Source organism: Centroberyx gerrardi, chromosome 13 (assembly GCF_048128805.1).
Source record: "Centroberyx gerrardi isolate f3 chromosome 13, fCenGer3.hap1.cur.20231027, whole genome shotgun sequence".
Lineage (NCBI taxonomy): Eukaryota > Metazoa > Chordata > Actinopteri > Beryciformes > Berycidae > Centroberyx > Centroberyx gerrardi.
This window is the reverse complement of record NC_136009.1, coordinates 29,218,620-29,245,864: the sequence shown is the minus strand read 5'-3', so window position 1 is coordinate 29,245,864 and position 27,245 is coordinate 29,218,620. Positions and strand designations below refer to the sequence as shown.

Below are 27,245 nucleotides of genomic sequence, written 5' to 3'. Positions count from 1 at the left end.
TATAATATAATATTTAAGATTAACTTACCCTACGTAATTAGGTTCTTAGTATATTCTTTTTTTCTTACTGCATGTAAAATGGCTGCCACTATGTTATTTTGTTCATCATTTTGGAAAATTCCTGAAAAAGAGAGCATTGCTCTCAGTGAAACTCCCCTGAATAAATAAAGGTTAAAAAAAAATAAAAAAATAAAAAAAAAAATAAAAATAAATGAAGACTTAATTAATAAAAAAGACATAATTACAACAAACATGTTAAAATATTAAGTAAGTTTCTGGCAGGCTTCATAGCGTTCTGGACTTTTACACATTGACAGCAAAACATTAGAGATCTGCTTTTTCGGGAAAACTAAATCTAATTAGGCATATATTAGCTTTAGTTCAGTTAATGGGTGTTGCATCTCACCTACTACTGTAAATAACCTGCATGCTGTGTGTGTGTGTGTGTCTATTTGTCAGCCAGCCAGGTCAGTTAAAATGGCAGAGAAAAGAAAAACAGACATCCGATCATTTTTCAGTGCACCGAAACGCCAAGTAGAAAGACCCCAGTAATATCAAAGGCAATTTGATAAATCTTCATAAGAAAGGAATGAAGTGCTTATGGAAATGTTTCATAATGGACCTCTATATACATTTAATACAACAGTACTTTTGGCGGCACCTTTGGTGTCCCCTTCAGGAATTGCTCTTGAGAAATTTTTCTGTTTATTGTCCCCCCAACAGTGAAATGAAATATCCGCCCTTGAATCCATGTGCCATTACCTTACTGAATCCTCAACCTGAGTCTCTCTTACTTCTCCACCATTTCTGTACATTAGAGTATTTTTTTGACCCTCGACCTCGACTTGTAATGCATCACTATGCACTGCAAGTAAAGTAATACTATAGATTCACAAAATAGACACATGTATAACTATATTAAAGTGCAAACTACACACGGCTGTTTCTTTCTTCGACTTGTCATTTCTATAGATTTATTTTCTTTGCCCTCCTCTTCCTGTTCAGCCTTGCAGGCTTTCAGCCGCAGACGAGATAACAGTGAGTTTCATGATGGTGGGGAGCGACTTAATTGTGGTTGGAGGAATAACACTTTACAGCAAGTCAGGCCATTTCCCAGAAACAAGACCCTGCAAACTGAAAGTGAAATTGTGAAGGAAATCTGCAGCTTTGCTATGCATTGTTCTTTGTTCTGTCTGGCTCGTAGCTTTGCTGTAATAATATTTTGTTTTTTTGCTTTTGTGCTCCAGGCGCCTCACGTTTATTATCTTGAGCAGCCTACATCACTATCATTCTTTTCTCTCCTGTCCAGTTGGAAAAGTTGGTAGTAGCTGTTTCTGTCCACCTTGAATTATACGTTTTCACAAAGAGAGAATATCATGATAAAATAAACGGCATCAGGTTTGGATCAAAATGGATGATAAGTTGTTTTTTATTCTTTAGTTAGCTAAGCATATTAGCTAATGTCGTTAGCTATGCTATCTAAGTGACAGTAGCTGACTTTGACTAAAGGATCCTTTCAGCGTTTCTGCCGGCTTCTCAAAATCCAGGCAGAGCGGTGTGTCTTGCATTTTCAAGCCTACAAATCGCGTCCTGTCTGATCAAGGCCTGACATCCTGTCTAGTTTGTTGTGTTTTTCTTCAGGTCAGTGTGAAGGCATTATCAGCCGTGCACACTGTACAGGGGGAAGTCACACCGTTTCCAAGAAATCAGCCTCAGCTGGAGAGACTGGAGCCGCCTCCTCATGAAGGAAGTCTGTCAGTCCAGAGTTTCAGGTTATATAAAGACAGAAACCAGACTGCAGTTCACAGGATCACTGACTCTTCTCCTGTAAGTACTTCTCTCTCTAACATTTCATGCTGTTTTTTGAATATAATGTTGCATTCAGCAGTCTCGATGCTTTACTTGTGTTGTGTAATCTGCAAATCCTGCAGCTTCTCATAGTTTAACTAAATCAGTTTAACGGTTTTTAATCTGTGAGTGCAATGACTGTTACACAGTCAGTGCAACCTACAGATAGTTACTGAATGTCCTGTGTATCCGTTATCAAATTAAGCATTGAGGGATCAATAAAATCATCATCATCACCATCAATCAATCACCATCAAAATAAATAAAATCTGTTTTACAAAAAAAATAAAACCGACAATATCGGCTCCCGAGTTATATAATTTTTTATTGGACTCAAATAACCGTAACCCACAGAAGACAATCCACACGTGTGTTGCACAAATATTTCACCATCCACAAACCAAACACACAAATATTGAATAATTTGCAGAAATTCATAACTTATTCTGAATAAATGTATATTCATTTCAAATAAAAACTTTTTTTTTTTTTTTTAGAAATGTATCCAAATTGACACATTTTTTAAATTTTGCATGTAAAGTGGTCTTGACACATTTGTGGATTGTCACGTCAAACTAGCTCATGTTAGTTCAGGTAGAGAGCTGTCTGTGAGCCACAGATAGCAAAATACTGATGGTGGCATCTACATCTGTTTATTTTATTTCTGTTTTATTGTATCTGGTCTAGTTTATGACTGCTCATCTGTACATATGTCATGCTTTTATCTATTCTCGGCTCGATTATTGCAATGCACTCTACTCGGGTATCAGCCAGGGCTCCCTCCACCGTCTCCAGTTGGTACAAAACGCTGCTGCTCGACTCATTACGGCCGAAATACACGGGACACGGACGCGGCGCAACACGTCTGCCGCAGAATGCCCGCAGCAGAGCGTGTCCAGTATAATCAACTGAAGCTGCTACACGGACCACGGAAGCCGCGCGCACCCGCGTGGGCATCGCGCGGCTCACCTCTATTTTTGCGCGTCTGCTCTATTTTTTCCCCTCTACGCACGGCTACGCGGCCCTCAAACAGGTAAAAACTCCATAGAACTGTGTAAAAAACGAGTACAATCTGTTTAAAAATGATTAAAATAAATACCTCATTGTACCAGAGGCAATGTGACGCAGCAGAGCAACCTTGTGGGTGTTTTTACATTGCACATTAAAATAAATCAATCAAATCAATGTGTATCCATGATCCTGTAGTTAAAACGATCTAGTTAATTAATTCAGTACCAGTTAATATAGCCTACACTTCCAAACCCTGCATAACCAACTGCATTATCACTTGGCAAAACTCAACTTGATCTCCTCAGAAAACCACGGCTGGCACTCAACCACACGCTACAAAGACGGAGTCTGTGTAGCAGGTAAAAAACCCTCTCCGCCCCGCCTACGTGACGCGTCGCGTCCGTGTCCCATGTATTTCGGCCGTTACCGGGACAAGGGGGCATGAGCACATCACCCCTGTGCTCACCTCCCTACACTGGCTCCCTGTTAGTGTTCGAATTGATTTTAAAATTTTATTGCTTACTTTTAAGGCCTTAAATGGCCTTGCTCCGAAATACATTTCTGATTTATTGACTTGGTATATGCCCTCTCGACCATTAAGATCCGCGGAGGGAGCCCTGCTGGTTACTCCCAGGTCACAGTTTGTGACAAAGGGTGATCAGGCTTTTGCTATTAGAGCCCCCACTCTATGGAACTCTCTGCCTACTGAACTCAGACACACTAACTCTCTAGCTTCTTTTAAATCTCTTCTTAAAACTTTTCTTTTTGTGAAAGCCTTTGGAAATGTTTGATATATGTTTTTGTTTCTATTTTATACTGTTTCTACTGCTCCTATTTATTTGATCTTATTCATTTTATTGTCCTTACTTCCTCGGTGCTCAAGCCCTTTGGCCTTATTCTCATTTTATCTGCCTTGTCTGGTTCTATTTTCTTTTGTAAAGCACTTTGTAACATTGTTAAGAAAAGTGCTATATAAATAAAGTTTATTATTATATTATTATATATGTATATATATATATACGCCAGAGTTTTATATACACATATACACCTGTACATTTGGTACCATGTATCTTGCAACCTGGGGCATGGATAGATAGTATCTTATGTTGATACTATATGTATATTTATATTTATATTTATATTTTTATTCAGTGTTACTCAGTTTTTGTACATGCATAGTTGTCTACATATTGCATATCGCAAAGGCACTTTTCCAGTCTCTGCCAGGACTGGTCTTTATCCCTTGTTATTAGGGGTAAAGCCTATTGTTTTTGTGCTGGTTTGTTATTATTGTTCTTCTGCCGTGGCGCAAATTGCCGTGAGCTGGTACATCGCAGAGACATGAAATTTGGCCCAATGACAGTTATTGGTGGCTAGTTGTTGCTCAAGAAATAGTTTCCCAATCGGCCTGAAGGGGGCGCTATAATTAAAGGGTTAGGGTTACTGTAAGGGTTAAGGGTTTTACTTTAAAGACCATAACTTCCACACCGTTTGTCCGATTTTCATGAAACTTGGTACACATGTCCAGCTGACCTCAAGGTCCGCCTGGAAAGTTTTTGAGATATTTTGAAAGATTTGAAAAACACATTTTTAACATCTCCTCCTACACCGTTTGACCGATTACCACGAAAATCGGTCAGTAGCATCTACAGACTAATCACATTAAAAGTTGTTAAAAGGTTGTTGATATCTACTGTCGTTTTGAAGATATTAATTTTTAAATTTGTGAGAGGGCGTGGCCTGTCAGCTAAATTGTTATAACTTCATGACCGATTGTCCAATCATCATGAAATTTGGTGAACATGTTCAGATATCATCAATGACCCTGTGTGCAAAGCTGTTTTAAGATTGAACAGTAGGGGGCGCCACAAATGCCAAAAAACTGTATCTCCTAATCCAGAAGACGAAATTGCGTGAAATTTGTATACATGTTCAGCGAGGCTGTACAAGTCAAAACCAGAAGTGTTGTCATCATTGGTTAAAGTGGGCGGGGCCTATGGTGTAATAACCATGTAATAGCTGGTAAATCAAAACCCATTTGCAAAATCAGTCCCAAACTTCTCAGCTTTGTCTGGATTGGCATTTCTGACATGTATACCGAATTTTGTGCAATTTGACCAGAAGGGGGTGCCACAAATGCCAAAAATGGCCATAACTCCACACCCGTTTGTTCAATGATCACGAAACTTGGCAGATATATCAAGGGATATATTTGGACAATGTCCTCAGAACACTGATTTTTTTTGCGACATTAGTACCGTTCAGAAAAGGCTTGAACCCGTTTCATGGCCGCTTGCGGCTATATTTCCTATTTGTTTTAGTCTCTTACCTTGTCTTATCTATTTTTTATGACATTGTACCTTTCTACCCTGTAACGTACACGATATTTTTCACAACTCAAGGTGTACCGTGAAGATCTTGGCATTTATATATATTTATATGGCTCAAATATGAAACAGACCGCTGCATCGTCCGACAGAAATAGTTGCGATAGAAAGTTGCGGCTCCGATCTGGCTCCGTTTCACTGAAGTAAACGGCTGCGTATCTGATCCAACCCTTCAGACACAAACTCACAGAACAGAAACCCACCCGGTGGGGCTGAGCTGTAACCAGCAGTAGCAGCTGCTTGGAGACTGAGCGCAGTGTTGATAGTGGCTTGGACACAACAGGCAGAGTCCACTGATGGTAGCAGCTGGGACAGGAGAGATGAGGTCAAGCTGCTGCTGAGATGACAAACATCTGCCTGCCTGACCTGAATCTGCCTCTTGATGCCCTCGGCTGTGCCGTGGAAAACAAGATACACCTGATGGCCCGCCGTTAGTGGGAACAATAGGATACAGACGTTCTTGGGCGTCGTAGTTGGGCATCGTAATTAAAATTATGTAAATAAGTAGGCTAACCTTATTAACTCACCAACGCACAGGCTCCATGCAAACCGTCCCTGAGTGAGTGACCTGAAATAACAACTTTCTGGGAAGGGAAGAACGTGACAGCAATAGCTGAGAGATAATCCAGAATTCATATAATTCCCATAATTGTGTAAAACTCGGTTTATATTTGTGAAAATGAACAGCTCTCCCCTCAAGGCTCTCTTGATGATGAAATCAAGAAATAAATACTGTAGCTGCTTCATGATTATGAAAGTGAACATTTTATGAATACTTTGACCTATGGTGATTTTATCAAATGTGAACCACTTCATGCATCCAGGTTGTCACTTACTCACTGGCTCGCTCACTCACAATTTCATAATAAACAACTCACACACAGTATATGACACTGTGTCCTAATTATACCATGAACAGGGACATTTTCTGATTAACTGTTATCTCTCTACTGAAATAAAACTCAATGGACCAACCCTGAAAATTGTCTCTTGCTGAGTTACAGATCAGGTCTTGATCCTCTGACACCTTCCTTGAGAAGAAATGTTTCTGATTAAAAATACAGACTGAACAGTACAAGATCATTGGATTAACTGGTAGACTTTCCTCTCAACACAACATGTAACACTACAAGCAGCACTTACTCTTGCTGTTCATAATCAGGAAGTACACTAACAGAGTAGTGAGACAGGACAGCAGTAGGAGACTAGGTTACATCAGTAAGCTAGTCAGGAAAAATGACCAGCTAGTTGATATCAGAAGCAGTTTGTTGACTACTTGGTGAGACGTCCAGCTCTGTGTTGGCTGTCCCTAAAACACAGTTAGAGCCCAGTGTTGGCTGTCTGGAAACACTTCACTGTATGGCTCTTCAAACAGCGATGACTTTAGAATAACTATAATGTCCACAGTACACAAGTGTGAATCTAGCACAAACATACCAATGGCAACTTGGCTTACAAGGTATTTAACCAACTTAACTATTTCGTAACACTAGTTGTAGTTAGTGAAATCTATTGGTACGTGTCATATCCAAGCCTCATTTAATTTAGTTTAATTTATGAAATGTTAAAACCAGCAAAATCACGATTCATTTTGACTAGCCCCTAGCCGTGGGACAGTTGTCACCATCGATTATTTGCTATCCATGCCTCAAATACAGCTCTCTCTACCTGAACCTGTACCTATCTAACATGAGTTAGTTTGTACACAATGACCACAGCTAACGCTAGCTAATGTTAGCTCATGTCGATAGAAAGCATAGCACACTCACCAGAGGAGTCACGGTCTGAATCACGACCGTTAGGTTAAATAGAGATGCTCCACTTTGTCTCACCTCCTGTCTAAAGCCGGTCTCCAGTCCTGCTCCGTGTTGTGTCCTGTGCTGTATCGACAGGTAGCCGGACTATCTTTCCAGTCTCTGCTGATGTAAGAGGAGCTAGGAGCGCCATGCATCCTACCTCCTCTGTGTGTGCATATCGCCACCTGCTGGTGTAGCTAGTAATTGGATTTTTTTCTATAGATAGAGACGAATTGGACAAAAAGTCTGAGAACAAATCGAGAGAGTCACAAATGTCACATGGTGCACAAACCAACATGAAGCTATCCACAAATGTATAAAGAACATTTTAGGTTATTCACTATGGTGCTGCATCTGAAAAATCAATGAATCTGGATTTTAAAAAAAGAGGTTTCAAGCTTCCTGCTAGTGTAATGCAAGTCTATGTAAAAATGTATAACTTTAATGATACATATGGGGAAATTGGGTTTGACTATAGCACAAACACACTGGAACAGGTAAATTTTACTGTGCAGTTACTCTTTAAACCAAAGCTTTGACTCTGAAAGGGTCTGGTGCCTTTGACCTTTGACCTACAGGAACTGACTGTTCAACACCAGAATTAAATATCTTTATATTGAGTTTTTAAGAGAAAACTGTGTCTGGTCTGAGCGCATATCTAACACACTTTTTTAAGCTGGCTTTTTTTTTTCTAATATTTTATCTTTATTTTATTTTGATTATTGTATTACTATTTTACTTATTATTTTACCCTCACCATTTTTTTTTATCTCTTTTGTTGTTTCCTTGTTTTAAATGGTTATCTGTTGGTTTTTACTTCATACATAATATCCAACACTTTGAGCAGCAAAGTTTACCATTTATTATTATTACAATTACAATTTAGGCATTTAGCAGATGTTCTTATCCAGAGCGACTTACAGTTAGTGCAAGTTCTGCAGTTTATTGTTGTGTTCATTCTGAAAGCGAGTCGGAACCTACAAGCCTCCACCGCACCGGCAGCCTGCTGCACAGACTGCTTTTAATAACATATGTAGCGTACATTATTTGCACTAACTAAACATTTAACCATTTGAAAGAAAAATAAAAGTAGCGAAATGTAACTTTGATAAAGTAACTAATAACTGATTACATAAATTTAAAAACTAACGCGTTAAGTTACTCATTACCACAAAAAAGTAATCTGATTACTGTAACGCATTACCCCCAACACTGGTGCCTACATAGGGCTAAGCCTCAAATGAACAATGCAGGTATTCTAATGCCACGAACCATGCTGAGGAACTTATTTAGACCTGGAAAACCAGATGAATTTAAGTGCCTGATGGAATAGAAAACTAGCACTAGTATTGGTCCCCAGGACCAGAGTTGAGAATCAATTAATCACATATGAACTCTCTTTTTTCTTTTCAAAGTCTCTCTCCAACTTAACTTTTGGGCTGTTCCATAGACAATAAATGGGGCAATCGGCGACATTGATATGAATAATTTTCTCAAAGTCAGTGAAATAAAGTATACTTTTTAAATGTTTCTTAGTTGGACAAAATGTTTTTCACTACTGCACTGACTCACTTATAAAATGTCAGAGTACATCAAAGAGATTTGCAGACCTCGTGTTGCAGGGCTGGGGATTTGTGGGCCTGCTTGTGCTGCAGAACTGGTGAGGGGGTGTGGGTGGGAATTCATCTGCGCTGTAAACACCAGATTCTTCACTTGAAAAGTTTAATAGTTTGCTTGTTGGCCTGCAAATGCATTTCTTACAAAGACCTGATTGCTGTGCATCTCATTTGTTCTATACTTTTATATACCCATTTTTCCCATCTTTCCTCAAAAACATGGACTTTCCATTGTGTAAATTTCATTTACTAGATCTTTCCATTTACAATTAATTTGGTCATCAACCTTAGACCAATTCCTTGTTATGTGCTTTATTATGGATACTTAAAGTACTCTTACTAAAAATAAACTTTTGTTGTATCTCATCAGGGCCTGGTTTCCCAATAACAATCGCTCTTAGAGGTAAAGAGTGTTTTTAAGTGTGATCCTACAAAGGCTCGTTCATTACCTAGGTTCGTTTCTCAAAGCAGCACTTAGAGCAGGAGCGCGCCCACGTTAGTTAAGTGTATCTTAACGCCACTGTGACGCCAGTATGAAAGGTGTTGAGGTGTTTGTTGACTCGGTTTCATAATAATGGATTAATCAAACTGTAAGTTTGTGATATTGTGCAAATACATCAAGGGCTACTAAATAAAAATGAAATACACAACAGAAACAATTAAATGCCTAGAATCGCCACAGAGACATTATTTAAATCGCCTGTAGAAAGCTTACAGCCAACTGTTATCTCATTTAATGCAACAGACATACAGTATTTACTTCTTTTTTGTTTTTATGTTTTTGTTTTTTTAACTCGTTGCTCCAGATACTTGCCCTTGAGTGATGATTCATATCAAAGCTTTTGCTGTCTGATCAAGACAGCTGTCACTTTTAATGACACACTGTTCAGGTGTTCGCACAACATTGCGGTCTGGGCGACGGCATCACAACAGACGCACAATAGCCTGCATGACTGGTTTCACTGTATGTCAAGAAGTTATTGAACATTTCTTTTGAAAAGTTCTCCATTTTCTAGAACAACTTAAGATGGCGGCAGGTGTTTGTCACAGCCTGGCAGGTGCTGCTGTCTCACCTTTCCAAAAATATACTGGAAAACCGCCAATCATTTTAGCTGAAACTCTGAAAAAATGGTAATCATGGACATTTCACTTAAGAAATATCAAATCTAAAGAGCTATCACATTTTGTGATCGTAATCGTGCGCCCACTGATTGTTACAATCTTACCTCTGTGGGGAAGCTGGTCAGCCGCCTCTATGCGTTCGACTCAAATCGAGTTGCCGGATGAGATTGCCGCACCCCTGGTTTCGTGGAGTCAATACACCATATACTCCGCTGTCCTGGACGGTGGGCAAGCTTTGCCCCGATGTCGACAGCGCGGCCGCTACGATGGGAGAGCCTCCGCTCCTGACAACCGGAGATTATCTACCTTTTTCTGCACCATCCTGTTACTCTGTGGAGATGCCCACCTCAATCCTGGACTGGAAAATTTCCAGCAAAACCGGTGTGAGGGACTTCAATCTGCCGCCGCACCGCCTAACTCCTGGTTTCATCCCCTTCAACATGCACCTGTTTTCAATGGAGCTGCGATTCCACCTGAAGTTGTTGTCTCACACGGAGCTGCGACCCTACCCGAGACCGCTGCTTCCCACGGAGCCGCAACTCTACCTGAGGCCGCCGCACCGCCTGACTCCCAGCTCCACCGACTCTCTCCAGCGGGATTACAATTTGATATCTCGCCACAAGGTAGCCTAACACTCCGATCAAACATGTAAACAAACTGGACAATGCTACACATAGATTAACTGCAGGTCCTTATATCAGGCCAACTGGAAATGCTCCACGGATTATAACGAATGCTGCGATTAAAAAACAACACGCTACTAAAATACTAATACTGCAAACCATGCGAAAGTGCTATGGGACCCGAAAGTGAAACCTAAAGGAATCTTTGGCGGACATTTAAATATAAGGAGTGTTGTATCAAAATCTGAACAACTCGAACAATTATTAATGGACTCTAATCTTGATTATTTATGTCTCTCTGAAACCTGGTTAACTCCAACTACCCCACAAGGTGTTTTTAACGTCCCAGGTTATAATATCTATAGGAAAGACAGAACGCACAGCAAAGGGGGCGGGGTAATGATTTTTGTCAAAGAAGGCATCCAATGCAACCAAATTAACATTCCTGATAACATCTTGGAATGTATTGGAGTCACCATTACATTATCTCCTGAAATGGCTTTTGTTGTCATTGTACTTTACCGACCACCAACTGCAAAGGATGAGTTCTTTGGTCATCTATCTAATGTTCTTAAAGAATGTGATGGTAAAGAAGTCCTTCTCATGGGCGATTTTAACTTAAACTGGCTAGATAACACATGCAGAAAGAAACAGAAGGATATTGCCCTTAAATTTCAGATGAATCAAATGGTGAATGGTCCAACCAGATTAACAAAGTCTTCCAAAACTTTACTGGATTTGAAATTTGCAAATAAAGCTGTATTGCATTAAGCGTATTGCAAAAACATACAACTTAATCACTGGTCTATCAGATCATAATCTCACTTTAGTGGCTAGAAAGTTGTCGAAGACACGATATAGAAATCAAAACAAAATGGAAGGCAAAACACATATTTCACTTATCCCAAGGAAAGATTTAGAACCTTTTGAGAATGAAATTAAAAGAACCAAATGGAGTGATACAACTTCTGGTAAAAACTGTGAGCAGGCCTGTGATGATTTAATGTCAACATTTAAGCAAATCATCTCTAAATTTACTAAGACGATGCCCCGCAAATCCAATGCAAAGCGGAGCTTACCTTGGTTTAATGATGCACTGTGGCACCTTATGAAGAAAAGAGATGCCGCCTTGAAACAATCCTTAAAGTCAGGATTGGAGACTGATCGCTTGGTTTATAAAGGCCTCAGGAATAAAGTTACAACACAGCTTAGGAAGGCCAAAGCATATTTCTTCCTCATAATAATTAGAGATGCAAAAGGAAACAGCAAAAAACTATGGAAAGCCATTGACAAACTCTCAGGAAAAGAGCGTCCAAAATGTGGGGCTATACAGATTAAATCTAATGGAACACATGTTGCTGATAGCTTGACTATTGCTAACAGTTTTAGTGATTATTTTATCAATTCTGTCCTGGAACTGGGTGTGAATTCTCCACCAGTCCAACTTCCTCAAATCCTAAGCAACGATGGAGACTCCTTGAATCTGAAACCTACAAATGAGGCAAAGGTCAACAAAATTTTGTCATCACTGTCATGTTCCAGAGCCAAAGACATCTATAGGCTTGTCTTTTTAAAAAAGCATAGGAATGACCTACCAACCTCAATTACTCAAATAATAAACCAGTCATTTCAGGAGAGCCATTGTAACCCCGGTATACAAGTCCGGAGATAGGCAGGAAGTATGCAACTATAGACCTATCAGCATACTTCCTGCCATATCGAAGGCTGTTGAAAAAGTGGCTGCAGAACAGCTGGTAGCTCATCTTGACGCTGAAGCTCTGCTGCATCCTATGCAGTTTGGGTTCAGGTCAAAACATTCAACCGAAACAGCATGTTGCTACTTCATTGAGGTCATCAAGGCCAATCTGGACAAAGGTGGGGTGGCAGGAGCGGTCTTTCTTGACCTGCGTAAGGCCTTTGATACGGTAAACCACCATATACTCCTCTCCAAGCTGTCTAATTACAAACTCTCCTTACATACACAAAACTGGATAAAATCATATTTATCAGGTCGTACCCAATGTGTTCGGATTAATGACGACCTGTCACCTTCAAAAGCCTGCACAATGGGAGTACCTCAAGGCTCCATTTTAGGACCGTTGTTATTCAGCTTGTACATCAATGATCTCCCATCTGCATGTGATGGAGTGGAGATTTTGATGTACGCTGATGATACAGTCCTATATACACATGGCAAGGATGCAGCTCATGTTGCTGCCAAACTCTCACTTGCTATGGACAAAGTTGCAACGTGGCTAAATGACTCCTCTCTCTAGGTCGTCCTCAGACGAGCCCTCCAGCGGCGTTTCCAGTCATCTCGATCCTCCATGCATCTGGCTAGCTCACCAGTACTTTCCGCCCTTGCATCTTTCTTTAGTACGTCCACGTACGTTGGTGTGGGACGCCCTCGTGATCGATGCCCATGTGTTGGCTCCCACAGCACCAGTTTGCTGACTGCGAGCTCCCGGTGTCTCTGGCAGTGACCGGCTAGCCTCATTCTCCTGAATGCTATCTTCTCACTCAACCTTGGTAACCCCCCATACAGATGCTTGTTGGTAACGTGCTCGTTCTGGTCGATGTTTAGTACTGCACGCAGCCTTCTGGTGTAGCACCCATCCAGGGACGTCTGCAGGGTGGGCTTCAGGGTCCAGCATTCACAGCCATATAGGAGAACAGACTCTACAGTCGCAGAGAAGAAGCTGAGCTTGATATGTCGGGGGAGGTTGGAGTTCCACACACTGGCCATGCCGTTCAGAGCCTTCCATGCGAGCGCCTTCCTCACTTTAAGGTCTTGCTCTGACGAGTTGACCCATGAGCCCAAGTATTTGAAGTCATTGACTTCTTTTAGAGCAGTGCCTCCTGTTGTTTTTAGAGGTGGATGGTCCGGGAGGATGTTGTAGTTGATAACCTCGGTTTTCTTGGCATTTAGCCTGAGTCCAACCTTGGCACACTCTGTCTCCACTCTGGTCAAGAGCTCCTGTGTGTAAATGACTCCTGTCTAACCTTAAATGTTGGAAAGACAGTGACTATGTATTTCTCTAACAAACAAAGACATGGTGACTGTCCCGACATTTTTGTAAATGGACAAAAAATAAAAAATGTTGACGAGTTCAAATACTTAGGCGTTATTTTGGATCCCACACTGAGTTTTAAGAAGTATATAAAAACGATGAGCCAAACACCGAAATATAATCTAGCTAATTTTAGACATATCAGAAATTCGCTTACAACTGAGGCATCTAAGATCTTTTTAAATGCAATGATTTTTTCTCACTTTTCTTACTGTATGTCATGTTGGTCTCAGGCAAACAAGACAACCTTAAAGCCGCTTGAGTCTCTTCATAAACAAGCCCTGAAAATATTTGACAGGAAACCACGACAATATCACCACTGCCGCATAATCTCTCGATATAATATGTTAAACTTTGAAAATGCAATCATGTATTCAGATATCCGTATGGTGTTCAAAATAATCCACAGTGCCGCTCCCCCACCCTTGTAGATCTTTGTCCAAGTCTGCTCCGAGAACACCAGCAGGACTACGAGGTCGACCTCAAGGGGGAGTGTAGAGTTCCCAAAAGAGGCTCTGCCTATGCTCAATCCTCCTTTTCATTTAAAGCCATAAAGGAGTGGAACAAACTTCCCACTGACCTGAAAGTCTGTACAGATCTCCACACTTTCTCACGCAAAGCTAAGAAATGGATTGTAAATAACCAATCATGCCTACATTAGTCTACTACTTTGCTACCACTAATTTATTATTCAAAGTAGCATAATGTGATCTCACATATTGTGCAGTGTGTGTATGAAATGTGGTGATGTGACTAGATGTGATTTTTTGTACTTTAACATGTACTTTGTAATTTATTGTATTGTTTGTGCTGTATTTTATGTCGACCTGCCCTGGGACTGCAGATGGAAATTAGCAAATAGCTATAATATGGTGCAAAGCATCTTTTCTCTTTTCTGAGATCAATGTTCTCTTTTGCACATGGTCCCTGACAAATAAACTTAATAAACTAAACTAAACTAAATTGTTCCCCTCCCTGTCCCTTCTCCAAAAGCTCACCACTCCAGTTGCAGCAATCGCCGATGCCACCCATTTGGTGTTTTGTCTCCTCTTTCACGGTTCCCTCAGCACCCAAAGACTTTTTATTTTTATTTTTATATCATTATAACTTAGTGTTCCCCTCTTTCGGAGCACACCACACTATTTCACCACACCCATCCATTTTATAGCCTACAGAGATCATTAGTGGGAAAAATATAGGCCTAAGAAATAAAACATATAAGAAGAAAATAAATTAGTAAATAATATCAAAACAGCCGAATAAACTTTAAACTCTCAAGTTAAAAAGTTGCCACGAGCCCTGCAGGTGACATGGTGGAGCATTGTTTTCCTTCTCAAGACGCACTTAGCATTGTAAGACAGCTCAGAGGCAGTCGATCATTTTAAGAGCGTCAAGCGTTAAGTTAAGATGCTTTTCAGAAACACCTCACAAATGGAAAAGAGGCTTCGTAAGATGGACACTACGGTCATCTTAGCCTTAAGATGCTTTTGGGAAACAAGGCCCAACTGAGTCACATGAGAGGGGAAATCTGAATTTGTAAACTTTGAGCTGCAGTCTGAACGGAGCCTTATATCCTTATATCCCCCACAGTGAAGTATTGCTCTCCAGTGCAAACTAATAGATGGCATTGTACGTAAATGTCAAATGTAACTGGGTAATGGGTAACTTTTTTTTTCTACTTTTGATGATCCTTATGATGATCATAAAGATGATCTTAACCCACCTTAACACAGAAAAGCTGAACATTGCTGACTTGCAAATGTTTGTTAATGCTCTATGTGACTTTTTTGTGGTAAAACATTCACTTTTAATTAGTGTTGCAGTTTGTCTTTCCAAGCTCCAACGGAAACCATCAACATAACATGAGACACTGAACAGCTGATTCTGAGGCGGTGTGCTGATAGAACACTGGAGCACTGATAGAAACAGTAGAGTCACACAGGAAGTGATGCGTTTCACATAACATCCAGGTGCTACGCAAGGAAACTGTAAAAGAAGGAAGGGTCATTACGTCGTAGTGACAGCATTCGAATTTTGCATTGGTGCCAGACTTTAGTGCCACTTCTATTGAAGTTAATGGGGCGGGCATGGCAAGTCCCACTATAACCCATCATATCGGTGTTGTTTCACCTTTGACTGAAAAATGCTTCCACAAAATTAAAAAAACACATTACGTGATGTTGACTGATGTTTTTTATCTAAATGTGCGCGTTCGTTTTCCTTGTTATTGGTCTCCAAACAGATCATGGCTCTGTCCAGCAGCTGCATATAGCTCAACTCAAGCCCCTGTTTGGTCCAAGATAGCTACATCATGATACATGACCAAACGGGGCAGGCCGACCTATTATCACTGACCAGACTGCAATTATAACCAGATCAATTTATTAATGGCTCTGATTATAACTGGCTGGACTCAATGATATGGCCTATCAGAGTTAGGTAAATATCCTTAAGCCAAACTAGGACTTGACCGTATGCTATAATGCCTTGCAGTTTGCCTCAGTGATTTACATTCGTACTAGTCATCTAGCCCAGGGGTCTTCAACCATTTTCAGCCCAAGGACCCCTTGGTCAATAGAGAAACAGAGCAGGGACCCCCTAGATTAAAAACAAACAAACTGTGTTGCATTTTAAACCTGGCCTATAATAACATATTTATAATCCCTTATTAACCTATTTATATACTCAGTTATTATGCTTACGGTTGCTAAAACGTTTATACATAATTATTATTGATGATGATGATGATGATGATTATTATTATGATTATTATAGATTGAGGCTTATACTTTTTTTTTTTACACTGAAACATTTAGCTTAACTTTAGCTTCAGGATGACACAGGCCTACCTCAGTGAGATGACTGACCCTGGTGAGTGGCACACAGCTTTTCTTTCTGGGGGAGATGGAGGTTGTCTGGCAGAGCATCATATCATCCTCAGGCTGCAGTCTTGAACGGTATTTCCTCTTCAGGTAGGTGAGGGAGGAGAATCCACTTTCACAAAGATAAGTTGTTGCAAAAGGCAAAAGGCTCACCATTGCTTTTGCTGTCAGCTGGTGGAAGGCTTTCTGGCAATAGATCCAGAACTGGATGAGAGGCCTTGACTCACACACATTCTTGTGCGTACTGTCTGTGGATAGGTCGATCAGCTGATCTTCCTCAGAGGCTGTCAAGTTTGAGCCGTCCGATGCATTGTGTTTGAATGGAAATTGTATCCATGTCTTGTCCCTTCTCCAGGACTCAGCCTCAGAAAAGTATTTTTCAAATTGACTTTCGAGTGCCTCCAAGTGTCCAACAATTGCACGTTTCACGTCAGGCGAGAGCACCGCAGAATCAGCCAACTCCTCCATTGATGGAAACATGGAAATGTTACCTCCCCTGATTCGCTCTCTCCATCTTTTTGTTTTCTTCAGAAAGCCTTCCATCTTGTCATACAGCTGAATGGCATGTGTATTGCGGCCCTGCATAGAACCGTTCAGTCTGTTCAACTCTGAGAAAACGTCTGCCAGATATGCCAGTTTAGTGACCCAGACATTGTCATTGAAATCCGCAGCCAGCTCCGCGTGGTTTTGACCAACTAAAAACTTGTGGATAGCTGTGCGTAACTCGGACACGCGTGCCAATACTGATCCACGAGAAAGCCATCTGACCTCAGAATGGTAAAGGAGCGCGTTGTGTTCCTCTCCCGTAGCATCGCAGAGAGAAGCAAAGAGACACGTTTGCAAGGCACTCTTCTTAATAAAATTGACAGCCTTCACAACAGTGTCCATAACGTCAGCAAATCCAGCGCTCATTTCTTTGGCAGCGAGAGATTCTCTGTGTAACATGCAATGAGTCCACAGAACTTGTGGGGCGACTTTTTTGACAAGCGCAATCAGTCCACTTTTTTGACCAGTCATAGCTTCAGTCAGTACAAATCGCAACACATTTTACCCAGATTATGTCATTTTCTCTGAAAAAGTAATCAATCACTTTGAAAATTTCAGAACTTGTGCGTTCAGGAAGCTTCTTACAAAACAAAAATTCCTCACACATTTCGTTTTGGTCAACAAAACGCACAAATGCCAAGAGCTGTGTGTCTTTGGACATGTCCACAGATTCATCCAACTGTAATGCAAACGCCTCCGCCAATTTTAGTTTCTTGATTAATTGCACCCTCACATCAGATGCCATTTCGCCAATTCGCAGAGCAATCGTTGTGTCTGACAACGGGATAGTCTTCAGTTTATTTACATATTCATCATTCCCAAACATTGTCTTGCACATATCACTGGCCACGGGCAATATCAAATCTTCTGCAATTGTATATGGTTTTTTACATTGAGCAATGCGAAGAGCAACTTGATATGAGGCTTTCAAAGCAAGCTCTCCGCTGTTTTTCTCATCATTGTCTGTTGGCATTGGAGAGAGTTCAGACGAGCCTGAAAGTATTCTAGTGTTTTATCTTGCAAGTGGCCGTGATTCTTCTCCGAGTGTCGCTGCAGCTTTGATGGCTTCATGCTTTCGTTTGAGAGCGTCGCTGAACAAACAACACACACCGGCAATTCAATCCCTTCGGTTTCTTTGAAGGTAAATCCAAACTTTAGGTAGGTTTCTGAATATTTCGGGACTTCTCTCTTTTGCGTTTACCCTCTGCCACTGGGGCAGGTGCTGCTGGGGCAGCCCCATCACCTGTGGTCTCGAAGGTGGAAGGAGCAGGTAGGATCCCGAGCTCGAGGCCTAGTTACTGTTACAAAGCGATCCATTCTACTTCACATATTAACCTACTAGTAGGCTAGTTATTAATTATTTTAGCACCGAACTGCGTTTTAGCCAACACTTAGCTTGCTAGCAAGCCAGCTAATTTTTTTCAATGGCGGTTGGTCACGTGTAGGCTCTGCATCACGCACCGTGGTTGCATGGGAATCATTCCTTTTGTAAATCGTTTTTGTCAAAAGTATCTTATTGCCTATTAATACTTGGAGTTTACTCAATATTATTATTTTTGTCTAAAATACATTTTTAAATTTTTCGCAAATTATTTTGACGAAAATTGGCGGACCCCCTGCAGTACCTCCGTGGACCCCCTAGGGGTCGCGGACCCCGGTTGAAGACCACTGATCTAGCCTACCATAATTCCTCTAATATTGGCCCGGGCCTTTATTTACCTCAACTGCAGAGGGTACCAGGCCTTTATTGGAAGCAGGCTTATATTAGAGACAGGCCTTTATTTCTAATTCCCTCTGTTTGATAAGTATATTTGCTCATATTTTAGTACGAAGCCTCCTTGTTTTCTGATCTGCTTCTGTTGGGGTTCGTTAGGTAGACTTTTTTTGTTACTGCGATGCATTACGATAATTACGGTAATCGACGACGGCACGCTCCAGAGACTTCCGCAAACAAACAGGCACCAGGAGTTTACCGGTATCCACCGTTGTTTGCATCGATGCATATGCGCGAGCTCAGTGCGCCTGACAGCCCTCTGTTTTGTCGGCGGAGAGAGAGACACAGACAAGCATGGAGGTTTCGGCGCGCCGAGGGCTTGCCGACACTTCCTGGTGTTTCCCGGGGGCACGGTTCCGACCAGTGCCGATAGCTGGGCGCCGATGTGTTCCCGGTGATCCGGCCGAGATTTCGGCGGGGTTCCCGACACCGATGCGTCACCGGGCGTCCGGGGCTCGGATCGGGAGGATCAATTCGGGCCGTGGGCGCGGTGGAGAGGCAGCGGCGGAGAGAGGAGACGGACACGGTCCAGCCATATACTAGGTTTTGACCTAGTCTTGTTTCCTTTGTTTTTTTTCCCCGGCCTGTATTTGAGGCCGGCCTTTATTTGTTCGTGTCGGAGACCCAGCTTTTAATTGACTACCGGCCACTATTAGAGGAAATACGGTATATTATTAGCTAGCACACACATAAGTCATGATGACAACGCTAGAGAGGCTGTAACATTTGCTATCACTCACCAACACCGCAGCTCCCTGACTGAAAAAATAAAGCAAGTTCTTCAAACCCTGTCTGTTTCTTTTACACCTTCACGAGGATTATTTCTTACTAACGTTAACGGTTTTTAACGGTTTAAAAACTGGACGTGTCAACAGAGATATTGCTGGCTAATGTTAGCTAAACAAAGTAACAAGTACTGGAAAGTGATAAAGGTCCAGATTTAAATAGGCATATAAAATTTGGTGATTATCGCCACCTCCTGACAATAATAGGAAACATTATCAAGAAAGCTGGCTAACGTTAGCCCTCCTGAATATTATTACTGTAAATATCATTAACAGTTTGATGGTTGGTTAGTTATTGATAATCAAATACATGTACAATACTACCTGCTGTTAGGAGAAAAGGAGGCCAGCACCCCCTCCCCATCTCAGTCAATGATCTATTAATTTCCATGAACCTGTTTCCTACAGCTGTCTTATGTTCAATCAGAAAACACACTGACTAGTAATATCATGATTGGCAACATGACTAACATTTTGTCTTGGCCAATCAGAAAATGACTAACATGTAGTCCTATCATTAATGGAAACATAACACCATGTCTTCTAGTAAATCATAAAAGGACAGACATGACTAGTTATCATTAATGGAAACATTAACACCATTATATCTTCTGGTAGATCAAAAAAAGGACATGAATAGTATTATGAATGGAAACACAATTAACACTGATTTCTTCTGGTAAATCCGAAAAGGACAGACATGACTAGATCCACATCCACAAAATAAATGCAAAATATACAAGCTATCTGAGGAAATATACATCAACCAATATATCAAATGTTAGCTAGTTAACAATGCAACAAATGGCCGATGATTCTGCCATCCGGGGTAATAACCTGTTAAAATTACTGGTCATAAACGAGGAGATGGTGATCCCATTCACCTCAATGTCGGCCACACTGAAAGTTTTCACACTTGGCACCAATGTGCGTTCACGCGCTACACCGTGACGTAATGACCCTTCCTTCTTCTATAGTTTCCTTGGTGCTACGTTAGCAGACGCTGACGATATTGCTAACTACTGTGGCTGCGTTAGCATCATAGCTATATTATACCTCTTTCTACCATCTCAAAAACATTTCTAAACTCCGCCCCACTCTAACCCTGTCAGATGCAGAGAAGCTTGTCCATGCTTTTATCTCCTCAAGACTGGACTACTGCAATGCACTCTTCACCGGGATCCCTGGCAGGAGCATCCAGAAGCTCCAGTATATTCAGAACAGCGCTGCCAGGATCCTGATGAGAGCGTGAAAACACGAACACATAACACCAACTCTGCTTTCATTGCACTGGCTCCCTGTCTCCTTCAGGGTCGACTACAAAGTCCTGCTACTCACCTACAAATGCATTAACGGACATGCGCCTCCCTACCTACAAGAACTGATCACCCCACAAACCTCCACCCGCACTCTCAGATCTACCAACAGCTTGCTCCTCCGGGCCCCCAGCACCAAGCTCCGCACCATGGGGGATCGGGCCTTCTGCTCAGCTGCACCGCGCTTGTGGAACGGCCTTCCTAACCATCTAAGGGCAGCGCAGACCCTGGACTCTTTTAAGATAGGCCTAAAAACCTTTTTATTCAGGAAGGCTTTTTCGTGTTAACTTTTGTTAGCGATCTCTTTTTTCTTTGTTTTCATTTTTTTATGTTTTTAACTCTGTAGCACTTTGAGATTCACTATGAATGAAAAGTGCTATACAAATAAAATGCATTATTATTATTAGCCCGTGTAGCTTTTGACGCAGCGTTTTATCCCAAGCATCTTACAGTATTGTGAGTGTTTCTGTGGACAAACAGTTTGATCCCAAGCTCCCTACAGTGTCAGGGTTTACTGATCAATAAGCACATGCTGGTTTGTTGTCTGATGTCAAGTGCAACGGCAGTAAAATCAACAGTGCAGTTGTGAATTCTGACCAGAGGAGCTGCTGACGTGCCAAGTTATCACATAGAGCTTTAAAAGCATGTTGTTCTTTTTGTGTTTTAGGAGTTTTGGAGACGAATTTTGAAATGACAACAGCGCTTGGCACCCGAGACGGAAGTGACGTTAGGGAAACTGGAGTGAGAACGCACAACAGAGGTACGTTATAATTCATTTCCTGATGCTTTTTTTTTGCATGTATATAATATTTGAGAATTTCAAGTAGACTTTCAGAAACTTAGAATATATTCTTTGTATGATAATCATGGTATGAGGGAGATTTTGATATTGACAGATTTATAAATTTACAGTCCTATGCAAGAGCATTTACAGGGTGTGCAAAAGTGCTTCACTAAATATTCAGATTTACCGATGGACTGCTTGCAAGTCTATACAAGTAACAATTGTACAGACTGATGTACAGAAATATAAAGAGACTAGACTGGGTAAGCAGGGCAGATGTGGTCAGGATGTTAACAACAGATTGCTTATTTAGATGCGTTACAGCTAAAACAGAGGTTCCACTTTTTTACTGCGTGTTTGCTACACCAGTGCTGCGGTATTACCGCACCCACAGCAAGAGTTATTAGGAAAATTCAAATTACGCCTGCTTTTCAGCCATCATAAGACACAAGGAATTATCATTTGAGAGGCATGACAGGGCGTTCACACTGCGGGCGACTGTGTCGCTCTATTCTGACTGATTGTGGGCGGGGCCAAAGGCTCCGACTGCATCTATGCAGCAGTCTGCAGCTACAAAGTTTTGAACAGACAAATTATGTACTTTTCTCTGCTTTGGCATTGCCTTTCATAATGTTACGACAATGTTTCGCCAATGACGGTGAAAAGTTCAGCCGTGGAGACGAGCTTGTTGAACGTTGACACATCAGCCGAGTTTCCCTGGTCGCTCCAATCTGGAGGAGAGGAATGGACTGATGCTGACTTGGTGATCATGTTGCTTGCAGTGTGAACACATGATGTGTTTTGTGTAACCAAACATCCATTTATCTAACACCAACTATAGCAAGAAGTGTCTCTAGTGACAGTTGCAGTACTACTGTGAAGTAGATGCAGTATGAACACAGGGTTGAATTTTGTGTTCTTTTCTTTTGTTGCAGATTGGACCAGAGAGCAATCCACAAGACCAAAAGCAACACTCGACAGCAAGATTTGACTGGACTGACAACAAATCTAAGTTTCCTTATCCTCATTTGAAATAGCCGACCTCTCCAGAAGGCTTGACCCGGTATCATCTGATTTTGAAATTTTGCGCTATAGTTACAAATTGCAGGGAATAAACCAGTCTCACAATGATGAATTTCATTTCAGAAACGTTCAGTGGTCCCAAACGGCTGGCTGATGCTGTTAAAGCAAAAAGCAAACTGCTAAAACCTCAGGCAGGACCCCTCCCAATTTACAAAGTTCCCCTGAAAGAGAAAAGAATTTATGTAGAGGGGTGCAAGCATTTCGTTTTCGGGAAAGATTCCCCTAAATGTAATCGCACCATAATGGTTCTCGGAGCAACCGGGGCCGGCAAGTCAACTCTCATCAATGGGATGATCAATTACGTTCTCGGTGTCACATGGGAAGATTCGTATCGGTTCAAGTTAGTTGATGAGGGACAGGTGAGGTCCCAAGCTGAAAGCCAGACTTCTGAAGTCACTGCGTACAAAATCAACCACCAAGAGGGGTTTAAAATAGAGTATTCTCTGACCATTGTTGACACACCTGGTTTTGGGGACACAAGAGGAATAGCAAGAGACAAGACGATCACAGAGCAGCTGCGTAATCTTTTCTCGGCTAAACTCGGTGTCAGTGACATCGACGCTGTGTGTTTTGTAGCTCAGGCCTCTTTAGCACGACTCACACCAACACAGAAATATGTGTTTGACTCAGTGCTCTCAATCTTTGGCAAAGATGTGGCAGAGAACATCAGGATTCTGGTGACATTCGCAGACGGCCAGTGCCCACCAGTTCTCGAGGCAATCAATGCCTCTGAGGTCCCATGCCCTAAAACAAAGAAAGGTCTGCCAGTTCACTTCAAATTCAACAACTCAGCATTGTTTGCAGGCAACAAGTCATCTGCAGAAAGCGACACAGGTTGTGATGATGATGAAGATGATGGTAGCTTTGATCAAATGTTTTGGGACATGGGTACTAAAAGCATGAAGAACTTCTTTGCTGCTTTGAACGTCATAACCCCCAAAAGCTTGACAATGACAAAGCAGGTCCTCAAGGAACGAGAGCAGCTTGAAAATTCAGTTGAAAATTTGCAGAAGCAGGTTAAACTTGGGCTTGCTAAGCTTGAGGAGATAAAAGAGACAGCTCAAATTCTTCAGCAGCATGAGGCAGAGATCAGCAGAAATGAGAAGTTTGAGTTTGAAGTTACTGTCAAAAAGCCTGTTCAAACTGATATTTCCCAAACTGGAAACTATATCACCAACTGTCAGCAATGTCACATGACCTGTCACTATCCCTGTGGCATACCAAATGATGCAGATAAGAATGGCTGCGCTGCAATTGGACCAGATGGGAACTGCACTGAGTGCCAAGGCAAATGTCACTGGACAATACATTTTAATCAGAAGTACTGTTGGGAATATAAGAATGTTAAAGAAAAACGAACAGTGGAAGAGCTGAAAAACAAGTTTAAAACAGCCACAGAGGCCAAGATGTCCGTTCAGGACTTGATTGCAAAGCTGGAGGGTGAATATGATCGTGTGCAGCTTAAGGTGGTGAACCTGATGGAGATGTCAGCCAAGTGTTTAGACAGACTCAAAGAGATAGCACTGAAGCCAAATCCGCTCTCCACTCCAGAGTACATTGACTTGCTCATTGAGGGAGAGAAATCTGAGGCCAAGTCGGGCTGGAAGCAGCGTGTTCAGGCCCTGATAGCCATGAGAGAAAAAGCAGAGACCATGGCTAAAGTAGCCAGAGGAGAAAAACTCCTCTAAAGTCCACCCACTGGTGTCTGAGTCTGTCCAGTTTGAGTCAAAACTCAGCTTGTACCAGCTGCTATCACTGTTATGGAAACAGCACAGAAATAGTAGTTTGGAGCCAGATTTCCTCAGATATAGGCTACCTTTTCATATATACTTATCATACCGGTATATAAAAAAAATCATGTATGCATACTAAACATTTTGGTAGCACTATACAGTACATTACAGTACGAGCCTGACTTAATTTGGCACTGCACTGCACTGGTGTTATCTAATACTTTCATAATATGTATCAGTAACTATCTCATCACCTTGTTGCACCAAAGAATATAGTAACAGTAATAGTAAAATCAGTGTAATATTGAGTAGAGTAATTATTCAGTAATGACTGCACAACTTACTACATTAATGTGGTATTGTTAACATGCTAATAATTACTTATCACCAGAAATTATCAGCATTTAACCGAGAAGTTACACACAATTAGAAATAGTTAATCGTTATTACCAGAAATTACCAGTTATGCAGTAATTACCCTGTAATTTGTGTACCATAATGTAAAGTGCTACCAACATTTTTGTTATTTACCTCTTGTGTTTCTTTTATTACACAAGTGTCTTCTTATTTGTGTTGCATCCAGTTTACAATATTCGCTATAACGCTTTTTTTGTCATCACATTCCGATCTGAGGCACCGTAGGCCTCATGCTCAGTTTGAAGGATTCTTTCCTTCTGTACCTCATTTGTTTTCCTTCCTTCATATGAGGTTAATTAATATAATTTTAATGACAACTGACATGAAAGGTGTTGACTGCCACTGATTTAATGTTACAATAGATAAAACTTTAATAATTACGTGACACAGTATCGTTTTATTACTGTATTGATTATTGTTATATTGTGAAATTATATTCTTTGTTACTGAATCTGAAAATCTGAAATATATGAGAAATTATTAAATGATGAATAATGAATAAAAATGGATATGTAATTACTGCCTAAAGTGTTATCTGATGTCTTCTGGTTGGCTGTCTATTTAAAACCATGCTACACACACACACACACACACACACAAAATAAAATGATTTATTTTCTAAATAAAATTTACAAAACGGATCCTGGCAAACTGTTTTTCACCTGTTGCTAAGGCAATATATTGTGATAAACACGGGAGAGAAAAAAATAGACAAAACTTGGATATTTGGATCCGCCAAGAGAATCCTGATTTTTTTTTCTCTTGCCTCTCAGGGCTTCACTATAGTGGAGGCTGTGCAGGAATTATTTAAAACTTTGCATACACACATACATATAAAATACTTGAAAATAATGTACATAGATATGTCTAAATACATACAGTAGGAGAGAAAAGTATAAGTTTGGCCACCCCTTGTTTCTAGGCAACCATACGCAAAATAAATCTTGATCACAGATTGAGGAAGAAAAATTAATTTCCCTGAATCTGTGATAGAGGAGAGCTCATAGATAAAGTGGTAAGAGTGCCAGGTCAAAAAAATAGATTTTTGCTGTCAGGTGATTTCATCATGATGAAGATGTCATGATTATTGTATCTGAATGGACTCAGATACGTTTGAGGCTTTATTATATATTAGTTTACGGCTTTATGACAGTTTAAACTGAGCATGTGAGCCTGAGTTGTTGTGTGAAGCAGTTTTGTACACTTTTTGTACACACGTTTTATTAAATTTACCCTATTTCTGCACCATAAACCTCAGTGTGGACATTCTCTGCTTTGTTGTCAGTGTGCTGGACTTTTCAATAAGACTGCAGACGTTTTCTAATGTTTGGAAGCAGTTTTGTCAAAACAGTGGTTGTGGGGTAAAATGTGCCACTAACCTTGGGGCAAGTTGAACCAAAAGACCAATTTTTTTAAACCTGCAATAAGCGATATCAGACCTAACAACCAATCCTGAAGGTAATGTGTGCTATGTGGAGATTTCATTGAGACGTAATAATACAAACCAACATCCACACAGCAGCAGCTGTGTTGCTGTTTTCTCCTCTTTTCTAAAGCTTGTTGTCAGATTCTGCTGCTGAACAAAGCTCCTCCCGCTCCATTCAGCAGCTTTTCATTTTTTAAAAACTATCTTGTTTCCTCCCTCGCTGTTTAAAAGCAGCGCTCCCCCCCTCCCACTCCTGAAAAACATTCTCGTAATGGCGAAATCGATGAAGCGAGCGAGTAAACTTAAACTAGTGAACTTGTTCAACTAGTGAACTTGTTAAACCCAATGTGTCTGTCTTGTGTTCTGCTGCTGCTGCTTCTCCCCTTCCTCTCTCCCCCTTTCAGACTCCGGTGCAGTCCAGTGGTCGTCAGCGCCGGCCTCGGTCCCTTCCACATCCCTGATGCTGCTGCCCCCCGTGTGTCTCTGACCCTGTGTGTTCTGTTTGCAGCTGTTTCCCCCCTTCTTCTTTACGTGTGTGTGTGTGTCTGGGTGTGTTGTGTGTGTGTCTGGGTGTGTTGTGTGTGTGTACGCGGCTTCCTCTCTCTCCTCCTCTCTGACTCCAGGTCAGTGTTCTACCTGGCAGTGACGGGTGCTGCCCTGGCTCTTCGTCGTCAGTGCTGCCTTGCTCTTCCTTTCCGCTGCTCCCTCCTGGACGCTGATTTACGACTGCTGCCCTCGCTCCTTTACTGCTGCCCTCAGCCCCCCTCCACCGCCGCATGCTGCTTCTCCTTCTTTTGTCTCTCTCTGTTTTCTCTTGTCATCATTGTTGCCCATGACTCTGTCAATGTTTTGCCCGGCACCTATTGCACGCTAAGCCGTCCCGGGGGGGATCCCTATCTGCCTCAGCCCGCCCAAGGTTTCTTCCAAGTTTTTTCCTGGGAGTTTTTCCTTGTGTGCATTTAGGGTCTAAGGCTGGGGTGCCGGGTAGGGTAGGTTAGGCTGTATAGAATAGGTAGATTGTTTGT

At 41.4% G+C, this 27,245-nt stretch overlaps 1 protein-coding gene across 2 annotated transcripts; it reads left to right on the top strand.

Annotated features, from left to right (window-relative positions):
* Positions 1-1,804: 1,804 nt before the first annotated feature.
* LOC139929932 (uncharacterized) lies at positions 1,805-25,299 on the top strand. 2 transcript variants are annotated; one of them, XM_078287939.1, is made up of 3 exons: positions 1,805-1,827; positions 21,445-21,537; positions 22,497-25,299. In XM_078287939.1, exon 3 carries the CDS (start codon positions 22,689-22,691, stop codon positions 24,330-24,332), a length of 1,644 nt encoding a protein of 547 aa, XP_078144065.1. In that variant the 5' UTR covers positions 1,805-1,827; positions 21,445-21,537; positions 22,497-22,688; the 3' UTR covers positions 24,333-25,299. The 2 variants fall into 2 exon arrangements, with proteins under 2 accessions (XP_078144065.1, XP_071779107.1); XM_071923006.2 differs by lacking the exon at positions 1,805-1,827 and having other exon boundaries at positions 21,427-21,537.
* The last annotated feature ends 1,946 nt before the right edge of the window (positions 25,300-27,245 follow it).

Bases quoted from the DNA above. Each gene is read 5' to 3' on its own strand.
- LOC139929932 (XM_078287939.1), top strand. From the start codon at position 22,689: ATGATGAATTTCATTTCAGAAACGTTCAGTGGTCCCAAACGGCTGGCT.